Below are 12066 nucleotides of genomic sequence, written 5' to 3'. Positions count from 1 at the left end.
CCGCCAGTGACCCCCCCACGCCCCCCACGCCCCCAGTGCTCCCAGTCTCATACTGGGAGGCACTGGGCGCCCCCCCCCCCAGGAAGCAGCCAGGGGGAGGCAGCAGGTACCAACGTGTGGCCTTTATTGCCCCAATTTAACTGCCCCCGGGGGGGGGAAATACCCCCAAAAGGGGCAAATACCCCCGGGGGGGAGTGCAAATACCCCAAGAAGGGGCAAATAATGCAAAGGAGGGGGGAAACACCCTGGGGGGGGCAAATACCCCAGGGGGGGAACCCCAAAAGAGAGTCAATAAGCCAGAAGAGGGAGGCAAATAACCCGGGGGGGGGGGGGCAAATAACCCACGGGGGGGTAAATAACCCTGATAAAGGGGGAAAATACCCCCGGGGGGGGTTACCCCAGAAGAGGGGGGGCAAATAAGCCAAGAGAGAGTCAATAACCCAGATAAAGGGGGAAAATACCCCCCAGGGGGGGTTACCTCAGAAGAGGGGGGCAAATAACCCACAGGGGGGCAAATAACCCATGGGGGGGTTGTCAAATAACTCACAGGAGGCAAATAATTCGGGGGGGGGGGGATAAATAATCCAGATAAAGGGGGAAAATACCCCCGGGGGGGGTACCCCAGAAGAGAGGGGCAAATAACCCACGGGGGGGGCAAATAACCCACGGGGGGGGGGGGGGCAAATGTCCCAGAAGAGGGGGGCAAGTAGCCCCGGAGGGGGGGCAAGTAGCCCCCGGGGAGAGCCGAGGTCCTGTAGTGTGTCTGAGAGCCCCCCCAGCCTGGGGAGGGTCAAGGTTGGAGGTCAAGGGTCAGCCCTAGGGGCACGAGTCACCACGAGGTCACGCCGGATCGCTGCCGGTCAAGGTTAAAGGTCACCGCAGGGGTCAAGGAGGTGACTGCAGGTCGCAAAGGGGTCGGAGGTCACCGGCGGGGAGGGGGAGGGGTAGTCGTGGGATCAAATGTCGTTGATGTCAACCCTGGGGTCGTCGGGGTCCGGTGGGGGTCAGAGGTCAGAGGTCAGGGGTCAGTCCCGGCGCAGGTTCTTGAGCCGTTCCTCCAGGTCGGCGTCGGCATCGGCCAGCGCAGCCGCGGCCTCTGGCGCCCGCCCCTCCCCCGCTGCCAGTGACCCCCCCGGTGGGGGCAGGGCTGGGGGCAAAGGGCAAAGGTCAGGGGGTCACCACTTGCCATCATCTCCCCTCCCCCCCCCCAAAATAACCCCCAGGGCCCTGAAATCCGCCCCCAGGCCCCCCAAGTACCTGCCCTGCCCCCCAAAATGCCCCCTCCAAACCCCAATTTCCACCCCTGGACCCCCAAAATCCCCCCCCCCATTCCCCAGTGTCCCCCAGGGCCCCTTAAATACCCCCAAACTGCCCCCCCAAACCTCCCCCCAGCCCCAAATTACCCCCTCCCTGCCCCCCCAAAATCTCCCCAGCCTCAAACTTCCCCCTCCAGCCCCCCCAAATATCCCCTCCAGCCCCCCCAAAAATCCCCCCTCGCCCTAAACTGCCCCCTCCAGCCCCCCCAAATCTCCTCCAGCCCTAAACTGCCCCTCCTGTCCCCCCCAAATCCTCCCCAACCCCAAATTTCCCCCTCCAGCCCCCCCAAATCCCCCCCCCCACTCACTGGCCAGCTCGTCGGTGAGGTTCAGCCCCAGCTCGTCCAGCACCTGCGACACCACCGCGTCGCTGCGGGGCACAAAGGGGTCAGAGGTCACGCTGGGCATGTCATGTGTGTCCCCCCCCAACATCCCCTGACCCCCCCGCCGCGTCCCCACGCGTCCCCCACCTCTCCTCCTCATCGTCCTCGTCCCCCATGGCGTCATCGATGGCGTCATTCATCAGCTCCTCCTTCATGTCCATGATCTCCGCCTGCTTCTCGAACTCCATCATGATCTTCTGGATCTGGGGCAGCTTCAGCTGGCAGGGGGACACACAGGGGCACGGTGTGTGACACGCAGGGACACGGATGTCCCCGTGGCCACGTTGGGCAGTTTATGGTGACTACTGCCTCAACCGTGTCCATAGCCATCATCTCGGGTGATTTGTGGTGGCTCCGGTCTTGGGGACATCCCCGTGCCCACCTTGAGTGGTTTCTGGTGGCCACGGCCTTGGGGGTCTACCCTGAGGCAGCTCGTGGTTGCCACAGTCTCATGGACATCTCCATGGCCACCCCCAAGCACTTTGTGGTGGCCAGGGCCATAGGGAACCCCCCCGAAGCAGCCTGGTGGTAGCCATGATCTTGGGGACATCTTCACGAGCAGCCCAGGGCAACCTGTGGTGGCCACAGCCTTGGGGGTCTACCCTGAGGCAGCTTGTGGTGGCCACTGTCCTTGGGATGTCCTCACGGCCACTGCAGGGCAGCTCTTAGTGGCCACAATCTCAAGGATATTCCCATGGCCGCCCTGGGGCGGGTAACGATGGCCACAGCCTTGGGGACATCCTCATGGAGCATCTCGCAGTGGCCACGGCCTTGGGGACATCCCCACGGGCACCCACCTGTCGGTTCATGGTGGCCATGGCCTTGGTGACACCCTTCATGGCCTGGGCCATGGAGTTGTTGGATTTGAGGGTCTGGATCTTGAGGGACACGGCCTGGACGTTGGCCCTCATGGTGATGAACTTCTTCACGTAGCGCCGTGTCCGCACCAGGTCCTTCGCCATAATCTTCACCGCGTCCTGAAGGCCGAGGCCAGGGGGGGAACATCGAGTGGCCATGAGGTCCCCCAAGAAGCCCAGGGGATCTCCAGGGCCCCCTCTGTGTCCCTCAGGGCCCACCACGGTCCCCACCACCATCTCAACAGTCTCCTGGTCCCCTTGTACCCACTGTGGTCACTCGGGGACTTCCATGGTCCCCCCCAAGTCCCCACCATGTCCCCTGGTCCTACCACGGTCCCTGGTCTCCCCTCAGCATTCAAGTCCCCTCCACGGTCCCTGGGTCACCACTGGTGTCCCCCAGTCCCTCCACTGTCCCCCAAGTCCCTTCCACATCCCCCCAGTCCCACCACAGTCCCCTGGTCCCTCCCAAGTGTCCCAGTCCCCTCCGTGACCCCACCAAGGCTCCAAGATCCCTCCGTGTCCCCTTGTCCCCAGCAAGTCCCCTTGTCCCCTCCGTGTCCCCTTGTCCCCGCCATGTCCCCCTCCACATCCTCACGTCCCCTCTGCGTTCTCCTGTCCTCACCACGGTCTCCCGGTCCTCACCACAGTCCCCTGGAACCTTCTGCATCCCTTGGTCCTCAGGAAGTGCCCTGGACTGCTCTGTGTCCCCTCATGTGTGTGTCCCCCCTGTATTCTCCCATCCCCTCGGCGTCCCCTTGTGTCCCCCGGTGGTGTCCCCTCACCATCTGACCCTGCTTGGCCATCTTCTTGATGTCAACGATGATCTTCTTCTCCTGCGCCTCGAGCTTCTGGCGCTCGCGGTCGAGCTCCCGCATGGCGCGGGTCAGCGCCCGCTGGTTCTGCCGCAGCAGCTCCTCCGGCGTCTTCCGGCGCCCGAACAGCAGGTCCATGGTGATGGCGACGCCTGGGGACACGGACGGGGGGACGGGGACGTCGGGGACAAGGATGGGGCATCCACGGGAGGGCACGGACACGGGGGGGGGAGGGAGGGGGCAGGGATGTGGGGACACGGGGGGACATGATGGGATGTGATGGGACACAGGGGGGACACGGGGGGACGTAGACATGAGGGGACGTGGGGGGACACAGACATGAGGGGATGTGGGGGGACGTGGGGACACGGACATGGGGGACACGGGGGGACATGGACATGGGGGGCACGGGGGGACATGGGGGACACAGGGGGACATATATGTGGGGACATGAGGGGACACAGACATGAGGGGACGTGGGGGGACATGGGGGGACACGGGGGGACATGGGGGGACACGGACATGGGGGGCACGGGGGGACATATATGTAGGGACATGAGGGGACACAGACATGAGGGGATGTGGGGGGACGCGGGGGGACACGGGGGGACACGATGGGATGAAGGGACATGAGGGGACGTGGGGGGGACACGGGGCACAGAGGGGGCAGGAAGAAATGGGGAGGGGACACGGGGGTGGGGACAGGGAAGGGGCAGATGGAGACATGGGGGAGACACGGGGCACCCCCACCCCCCCACCCCGTGATGCCGCGTGGGGTCAGGCCCCGAGCTCCCCACTGCCCCCCCCCCCCGCCGATTTACCGCCAGGCCCCGCCCCGCTGCCCCCTGACCCCGCCCCTTCGCCATGGCAACAGAAAGCCCAGCCAATCGCCAGGCGAGGAGGACTCTCGCTCCCGCCCCCTTCCTCTCTGTGGTCCGTCTCCGCCCAGAGTGTCCTCACGAGTCCTCCCGCCGCCCAACTCTATGGTGCAGGCCTAGAGCGTCCCGTCCGTCCGTCCCCCCCCGGGCCTTCTCTATGGTCTCGAGGGCCCCTCCCGCTCCCGGAGGACCCACGACTCTATGGTCTCCCCCGGCGCCGATGGCCGCCCCTCCCCGGGAGTCCGCTCTAGCTCCCCTGGAGGTCCGGGGGGAACTCTCTGTGGTCCTGCTCCTCTCTGTGGTATGTCACCCCGGTACCGGCCGCTCTGGCTCGCTTTTCTCTGTGGTCCTACCGGTACCGGGCCCCTCTAGACCCCACCCTGGCTCTGTGTCCCTCCCGGTACCGGGTTTCTCTGCCGCCCGGTCCTCCAACCCCCCCCCCGTACCGGCCCCTCTAGCCCGTCCTGCTCGGCTCTATGACCCCCGGTACCGGCCCCTCTGCTCTCCCCCCCGCCCCGCTCTATGGTTACCCGGCACTGGGCCCCTCTAGCCCGCCCTGCTCGGCTCTATGACCCCCAGTACCGGCCCCTCTGCCCCCCCGCCGCTCTCTATGACCCCCGGTGGCCTCTCCCGTCGCCCCCCTCCGCCCCTCACCTCGATCCTTCCGCGTCTCCCGGTCTCTCCCGCGCACTTCCGCAAACCTCGTGACGTCACCGGGAGGGAGCGCGGTCACGTGATAAGGGGTGGCCCCTGACGCCACGGCCCCGCCCTCCCCGCGGTAAAACAATCGAGAAGCGGCCGGAGCGGCCACTTCCGCTATGGGGAGGGGCATCGAGGGGGCCGGCCAGAGCGGCACCTGACGGAGTCAGGACGCCCCCTGGCGGCGCGGGTGTGGTGGGGCGGACACAGCAACGTACTGGGAGCGACTGGGATAAACTGGGAAAGACATCAGAACATACTGGGGTGGGGAACTGGGGCACTGAGGGTAACTGGGATGAACTGGGGGGGCACCGGGTGACGCCGCGGGGGGGAGGAAGCACCGCACATGGCACCAACTGGAACATACTGGGGGGAACTGGGTTATACTGGGGCAACTGGGACAAGGAACTGGGGTGCCTTGGGGGGGGGGCAGTGAATGTACTGGGGGAACTGGGATGAGAAAGTGAGGATTTACTGGGGAGCACTGGGGGAAAACTAGAGCAGACTGGGGGCACTGGGAGGCACTGGACTGGGGGGACTGGGACAACTGGGAGGCAGTGGGGGAGCAGGTACTGGGCATACTGGGAGGACTGGGACCAGCAGCTGGGTATACTGGGAGCCCTGGGACAGGGAACTGGGCATACTGGGCACACTGGGACTGGGAACTGGCCATACTGGGAGCCATGGGCGGGGAACTGGGCACACTAGGTATACTGGGGTTAGGAACTGGGTATACTGGGATTGGGAACTGGGCACACTGGGAACACTGTGATTAGGAACTGGTCATACTGGGAGGCATGGGGTGGGGAACTGGGCACACTGGGATTAGGAAATGGGCACACTGGGTATACTGGGACTGGGGACTGGCCATACTGGGACTGAGAACTGGTCATACTGGGTATACTGGGACTGGGGACTGGCTGTACTGGCCGTACTGGGACTGAGGACTGGCCATATGGGGACTGGCCATACTGGGATTGGGGACTGGCCATACTGGGACTGGGGACTGGCCGTACTGGCCATACTGGGACTGGGGACTGGCCATATGGGGACTGGCCATATGGGGACTGGCCATACTGGGATTGGGGACTGGCCATACTGGGACAGGGGACTGGCCATACTGGCTGTACTGGGACTGGGGACTGGCCATACTGGCCATACTGGGACTGAGGACTGGCCATACTGGGACAGGGAACTGGCCATACTGGCTGTACTGGGACTGGGGACTGGCCATACTGGGACAGGGAACTGGCCATACTGGCTGTACTGGGACTGGGGACTGGCCATACTGGGACAGGGGACTGGCCATACTGGCTGTACTGGGACTGGGAACTGGCCATACTGGGACAGGGGACTGGCCATACTGGCCATACTGGGACTGGGGACTGGCCATACTGGGACAGGGAACTGGCCATACTGGCCACACCAACCCCCCTCCCTGCACAGAAAACCAACTGTGCCAAACTGCCCCCCCCCCATCCCAGTTCATCCCAGTTTACCCAGTAACCCCCCCCTCCAGGGGCCGACCAAGGGGGCGGGGCCAACCCCCCCCTCCATCGTCCCGCTCATTACATCACGCTCGCTCATTACATCACGCTCGTTACCTCACTCGTTATGTCGCCCTTTAATCACCCGCCAGAGCAGCGCTGGGGGGGGGGAGGGGGGGGGGCAGAAGAAAAAAGGGGGGGGTGCCCCCCCCCGCCCCCCCGGGGGGGCAATAAATAGGGGGGGGGCGGGGAGGGGGAGAGAAAGGGGGGTGGGGGAGGGGGTGGGGGAGGGGCCGGGGTGGGGGAGGGGCGGGGGGAGGGGCTACTTGAGGCAGCGCTCGAAGTAGGTGGCGCCCACGTAGCCCCCCCGCAGCGAGCGCTGCACGTTCTGCTCGAAGAGGCGGCGGTTGCTCTGCAGCACCTCGGCCGCCTCCTTGTTCAGGGGGTCCTCGGGGTTCGGCTCCTGGGGGGGGGGGGGGCACCCCGTTATCGGGGGGGGGTACCCCAGTACCAGCCCCCCCCGCCCCAATACTCCTGGCTGCACCCCAGGACCCCTCAGTGCCCCCCAACACCCCTGGGACCCCTCAGTGCCCCCCAAACCCCTCCCTGCCCCCCAATACCCCCGGGACCCCTCAGTGCCCCCACACACCCCTCAGTGCCCCCCAATACCCCCGGGACCCCTCAGTGCCCCCCCCTTTACTCCCTAATGCCCCCCCAAACGCCTCCCTGCCCCCCAACACCCCCAGGACCCCTCAGTGCCCCCCCAAACCCCTCCCTGCCCCCCCAACACCCCCCGGTGCTCACTGGGACCCCCCCGCTGTCATCCTCCCCCCACCCCAGGAACCCCCAAACACCCCCTTCCCCCCAGAGCACCCCAATACCCCCCCCCGGCACAAACCGACCCCCCCAATAACTGCCCTGACACCCCCAAACCCCCCCAACAACCCCTGACACCCCCAAATCCCCTCTTGACACCCCCAAACCCACCCCGACACATCCCCAAACCCCCTCAACGCCCCCCCCCCCCCAGCAGTATCAGGGTACGGGGGGGTCCCCCCCGGGGTCAGGGACGGTCTGGGGTGACCCCAAACCCCCCCCCGTGTCCCCACCAAGTGACTGAGTGTCACCAGGGGCCACCTCAGGGGGGACCCAACATCACCGGGTGACCCCAAAAAGTGGTCCAGGGCCACCAGGTGCCACCTCGGGGTGTCCCAAAGCCACCAGGTGCCCCCAGAAGACGTCCCAAGGCCACTGGGGGCCACCTTGGAGTCACCCAACGTCACCGAGGACCACTAGGACACGTCCCAGGGCCACTAGATGCCACCTCAGGGTGTCCCAAGGCCACTAGGTGCCCCCAGGAGGTGTCTCAAGGCCACCTCAGGGTCTCCAAATGTCACCAAGGACCCACAGGACACGTCTCAGGGCCACCAGGTGCCACACTGAGGTGTCCCAAAGCCACCAGGTGCCCCCAGAAGATGCCCCAGGGCCACTGGGTGCCACTTTGGGGTCTCCCAACATCACCAAGGACCACTAGGACATGTCCCAGGACCATCAGGTGGCACCTCAGGTTGTCCCAAGGCCACCAGTTGCACCCAGGAGATGTCCCAAGGCCACTGGGGGCCACCTTGGGGTCTCCCAAGATCACCGAGGACCACTAGGACATGACCCAGGGCCACCAAATGCCACCTCGGGGTGTGCCGGGGCCACCAGGTGCCCCCAGGAGATGTCCCAAGGCCACTGGGGGCCACCTCAGGGTGTCCCAACATCACCGAGGAACCCTAGGACACATCCCAAGGCCACCAGGTGCCCCCAGGAGATGTCCCAAGGCCACCAGGTGCCCCCCAAGGGCCACCGCAGAGCCAGGATGGGTGCCCCCCACCCATAGGTGCGCGTACCCAACGGCACTCACCAGGAAGAGGTACTGCAGGCCGTAGATGATGGAGTTTATCGTCAGGACGGGCTTCCAGTCCTCTCTGGGGACAGAGCCGGGCGTCAGGGGGGACACTGGGGCCACCACAGAGGTGGCCGTGGCCACCACGAGGTGACTGGGGCCACCCCGTGCTCACTCTTGAGGTCCATGGGGCAACCGTTCGCCCCCTTGTCCCACCCCGCCGGGTCTCTGGGACAGACGGGGACCCGGATCCAGCTGCGGCCACCCCAGATGGGGCTGTAGCCACCCCGGAGGTGGCAGTAGCCACCCTGGGCGCGGCGGTAGCCCACCTGAGGATGTTGAGGCAGACGTTGCCCTCCAGGTCGATGTTGGGGTGATAAACCATCGTCTCACACTTCACCTTCGGCGGGTCGTGGGGGTAGCCCTGGCCGACCTGGGGGACGGGAGCGGGCACAGCGTCACAGCTCGGCCCCCTCTGTGGCCACTGGCCACGTCTTGGTGGCCACCAGCCCCTACCCCAATCCGTAGGGTGGACATCTGGTTTCTAGTCATGTCTTGGTGGCCGTTGGTCTCACAGTGGTGGCCACCTGCCCCCAATCCACGGTGGGGACACGAGGCCGCTTGTCGTGTTTTGAGCGGCCACGGGTCACGTCTTGGTGGCCATGTTTCTTGTCCCTATCTCAAACCATACAATAGATGTGGCCAACGGTCACATCTCAGTGGTCACCAAACCCCAGATCCCATGCTCAGCACACAGAGACGGACACGGTGGCCACCGAGTCACCCTACCCCACCTCCAAGGTATAGAGTGGACACGTGGCCACTGGTCATGTCTTGGTGGCCACCAGCCCCTACCCGAAACCACATAGTGGACACTTGGCTGCTGGTCGCATCTTGGTGGCCACCAACCCCTAGTTCCAGTCCCAGCCCATGTGGTGGTCACAAGTCATGGTTGGTCATCTCCTGGTGGCCACAGGTCAGGTTTCAGCGGCCACCTGCCTCCTGCTCCAACCCGCAGCAGGAGCTCACGACTGTGGGTCCCACCCTGGTGGCCACAGGTCCCGCCTTGGTGGCCATCCACCCCACTGCTGCCACCCCCACCCCCTGGTGCAGCCAGGTAGCCACCAGTCCCATCTTAGTAGCCCCGGGATGGAAGTTGGTGGCCACGGAATTGCAGAACTGACCTTAAAACTGAAGACAAATTTCCCTCCCTTGTAGAAGCCCTGTGGGAGAGACAGACGTCACCGGGGGTGGGGGGGACACGGGGGGGTGGGGACACCAGGGGGACCCCAAAGGACAAGCAGGGACAAAGAGGGTGACAGGGGAAGGATGGGGAAACGGAGGGGGGGGGGCACAGGGGAACCCCAAGGGACACGAGGGTCTTCTGAGGGGACACGGGGGGACGGAGGGGAACAGGGGTCCCAGTGGGAACGGGGAGACACTGCGGGGATGGGTGGGGACCCCAAAATTGGGGGGGGGGGGCACAGGGAGGAGCCAGGAGGACACACAGGGACAGGAGGGGACAAAGGGAACGGGAGGTGACAGGGTGGGACACGGGGCGCTGGGGGGACCCAAGAGGGTGACAGGGGGTGACACGGGGGGACGGGGGGGTGACACCCCACCTCGTCGGGGCAGATGAGGAGGCGGAAGTGCAGCAGGTCGTCCTGGTCGGAGAAGTCGATCTCACACGTCTTGGGCAGGTTCAGCTCGTTGATGTCTGGGGGGACACGGGGGGGACACAGTGACACAGGGGGACACGTGGCTACGGCTACCACAAGCCCACCCCTCAAGCTGGGTCATCCCAGGCCCAGTGTGTCCTCCCCAGTACCCTCAACTGGGCTCTACTGGGACCAGTTGCCTCTCTCCAGTGCACTCCACCAACTGGGAGCTACTGGGAGCTGGTGGGAGCTGTATCGTTTACCCCCACCCGTACCCCCAGTGGGGCACTACTGGGACCAGTATCCCCCCGCCCCCACGGAGCCACACTGGGACTAGACCTCCTCCCCATGTGCTCCCCACTGGGGCCCTACTGGGACCAGTACATTCCTCCCACTGGGGCCCTACTGGGACCAGCCCATGCCCCCCACCGGGGCCCTACTGGGACCAGTACGTTCCCCCCCCGGGGCCCTACCGGAACCAGTATGACCCCCCCACTGCGGCCTTACTGGGACCAGCCCATGCCTCCCACTGCGGCCTTACTGGGACCAGTATGACCCCCCACTGCAGCCTTACCGGGCCCAGTACCTTCCCCCACCGGAGCCTTACCGGGCCCAGCCCGCGCCCCCCGCTCAGGCCCCACCGGGCCCCGTTCCCCTCCCGTTGGGCCTCACCAGGCCCAGCCCCCCCCCCCGCCCCCGTCAGGAACCGGCCCCGGGCCCCTCCCCCGTGTCCGGGCCGGTCCCGGTGAGCGCCGGGGGAAGGCGGGGCGGGGGGCTGGGAGCCACCGGGCCCCGGTCACCTTTCTGGATGCGGAGCTGGGCGGCCGAGGCCTTTTTGCTGGTGCCCTTAGTACCGCCCGCCGATTCCTCCTCCTTCTTCTGTTGCTTCAGCGAGAAGAGCTTGATCATCCTGCCGGGCCGAACCGGGCGGGGACCGGGGGGGCGGGGGCCGGGCCGGACCGGGCCCGGCGGTGGCGGGAGCCGGGCGGGGCCCCCCCCGGCGGGGAGGAGGGGGCGGGCGGCGGCGCAGGAGGCAGCGGGAGCCGGAGCGGGAAGCGGCGGCGGCTCTGAGGCGATGGGGAACGGGGAGAAGGGGAAGGGGGGGGGGGGGAAGAGAGAATCGGCGACGGCCGGCGCCGCTCGGCAACTTCCGGAAACGCTTCGGGGCTGTCCGGAAGGGGCTTCGGAGCTCTCCGGAAGGGGGAGGTGGGGGCTTCGGAACCCTTCGGGGCTTTCCGGAGAAGGCTCGGGCGGACGCCAAACGCACTTCGGCTTCTTCCGGAAGGAGAACGACTACTTCCGGGGCCTTCCCACAGCGCTTCGGCTCTTTCCGGAGGAGCTTCGGGTTCGATGCGTTCCGCCCCGCCTCGGGTCTCTCCGGAAAGCGCCGAGTGCTACCGAGCTCTTCCCCGAGCAGCGTCGGCTCTTTCCGGAAGTGTCGCGGGTTCGGCTCTTTCCGGAGAGGGGCGTCGGGTTTCTCCGAAAGGAGAGCGGGCTGGCTGCCTTCGGCTACCGTTCGGAGAGCTTTCGGCTCCTTTCGGAAAAGATTCGGTTCTTTCCGGAACACCTCGGCTCTTTCCGACAGCGCCCTTTCCTCCCCGCTCCCTTCGTATCTCACCGGAAAGCGTCGGCTATTTCCGGAAGTCTCCCCGCACACCACCACACCCCCCCCAAACTCGGTTCTTTCCGGAAGGCTTCGGCACTTTCCGGATGGCTTCGACACTTTCACCAGCCAATCCTGCGCAGGGGGAGGAGCTTAAAGCAGCAGCCCAGCCTCGCAGTACGGTGCCAGAGGGAGGGCGGGCCTTCACTTTGCCCCAGTGGGCGCCGCCATCTTTAATGAGGGTACTCCTGCTACCCCGTGCACGGGCGGGCGGGGGGGGGGCACGGAATGAGGGTCCCTACTGGGACCAGTTCCCCCTCCCAGAACTCCAGCAGGGCCATACTGGGACCAGTCCCTTCCCCCCCCAGTGCTACTACATCCCCCAGTATTGGCCAGCACCAACCCTCCCAGCTCCAGCCCAGCGCCAGTTTAGCTTCACCCCCCTCCCCCCATCCTCGTGGCGGGGCAGGGGGAGCCCCAAG

At 65.9% G+C, this 12066-nt stretch overlaps 2 protein-coding genes across 2 annotated transcripts; both read right to left on the bottom strand.

Annotated features, from left to right (window-relative positions):
* Nucleotides 1–35: 35 nt before the first annotated feature.
* On the bottom strand, nucleotides 36–5057 carry CHMP2A (charged multivesicular body protein 2A). The gene is made up of 6 exons (XM_054808478.1): nucleotides 4901–5057; nucleotides 3339–3520; nucleotides 2497–2676; nucleotides 1787–1917; nucleotides 1625–1686; nucleotides 36–1147 (listed from the first exon to the last, which is right to left on the bottom strand). The coding sequence occupies exons 2-6, from the start codon at nucleotides 3504–3506 to the stop codon at nucleotides 1026–1028; spliced, it is 663 nt and encodes a 220-aa protein (XP_054664453.1). The 5' UTR covers nucleotides 3507–3520; nucleotides 4901–5057; the 3' UTR covers nucleotides 36–1025.
* Nucleotides 5058–6558: 1501 nt separating this feature from the next.
* UBE2M (ubiquitin conjugating enzyme E2 M) lies at nucleotides 6559–11081 on the bottom strand. The gene is made up of 6 exons (XM_054808485.1): nucleotides 10782–11081; nucleotides 9946–10040; nucleotides 9508–9546; nucleotides 8653–8756; nucleotides 8342–8405; nucleotides 6559–6895 (listed from the first exon to the last, which is right to left on the bottom strand). Exons 1-6 carry the CDS (start codon nucleotides 10888–10890, stop codon nucleotides 6755–6757), a joined length of 552 nt encoding a protein of 183 aa, XP_054664460.1. The 5' UTR covers nucleotides 10891–11081; the 3' UTR covers nucleotides 6559–6754.
* Between the last annotated feature and the right edge of the window lie 985 nt (nucleotides 11082–12066).

This window comes from Grus americana, chromosome 36, assembly GCF_028858705.1.
Source record: "Grus americana isolate bGruAme1 chromosome 36, bGruAme1.mat, whole genome shotgun sequence".
NCBI lineage: Eukaryota > Metazoa > Chordata > Aves > Gruiformes > Gruidae > Grus > Grus americana.
Note: the sequence above shows the minus strand (reverse complement) of the source record. Positions and strands in the feature narration are given on the sequence as shown.

What these genes read in the sequence shown, in the direction of transcription:
- CHMP2A (XM_054808478.1), bottom strand. Translation starts at nt 3,506, where the DNA reads ATGGACCTGCTGTTCGGGCGCCGGAAGACGCCGGAGGAGCTGCTGCGG. An exon ending in TGGCCAAGCAGGGTCAGATG is followed by an intron (nt 2,677 to 3,338) that starts GTGAGGGGACAC and finishes CTCGGCCTTCAG; the next exon opens with GACGCGGTGAAGATTATGGC. An exon ending in TGGCCACCATGAACCGACAG is followed by an intron (nt 1,918 to 2,496) that starts GTGGGTGCCCGT and finishes TCCCCCTGCCAG; the next exon opens with CTGAAGCTGCCCCAGATCCA.
- UBE2M (XM_054808485.1), bottom strand. Translation starts at nt 10,890, where the DNA reads ATGATCAAGCTCTTCTCGCTGAAGCAACAGAAGAAGGAGGAGGAATCG. An exon ending in TCCTCATCTGCCCCGACGAG is followed by an intron (nt 9,547 to 9,945) that starts GTGGGGTGTCAC and finishes TCTCTCCCACAG; the next exon opens with GGCTTCTACAAGGGAGGGAA. An exon ending in GCCTGCAGTACCTCTTCCTG is followed by an intron (nt 6,896 to 8,341) that starts GTGAGTGCCGTT and finishes CCCCCCCCCCAG; the next exon opens with GAGCCGAACCCCGAGGACCC.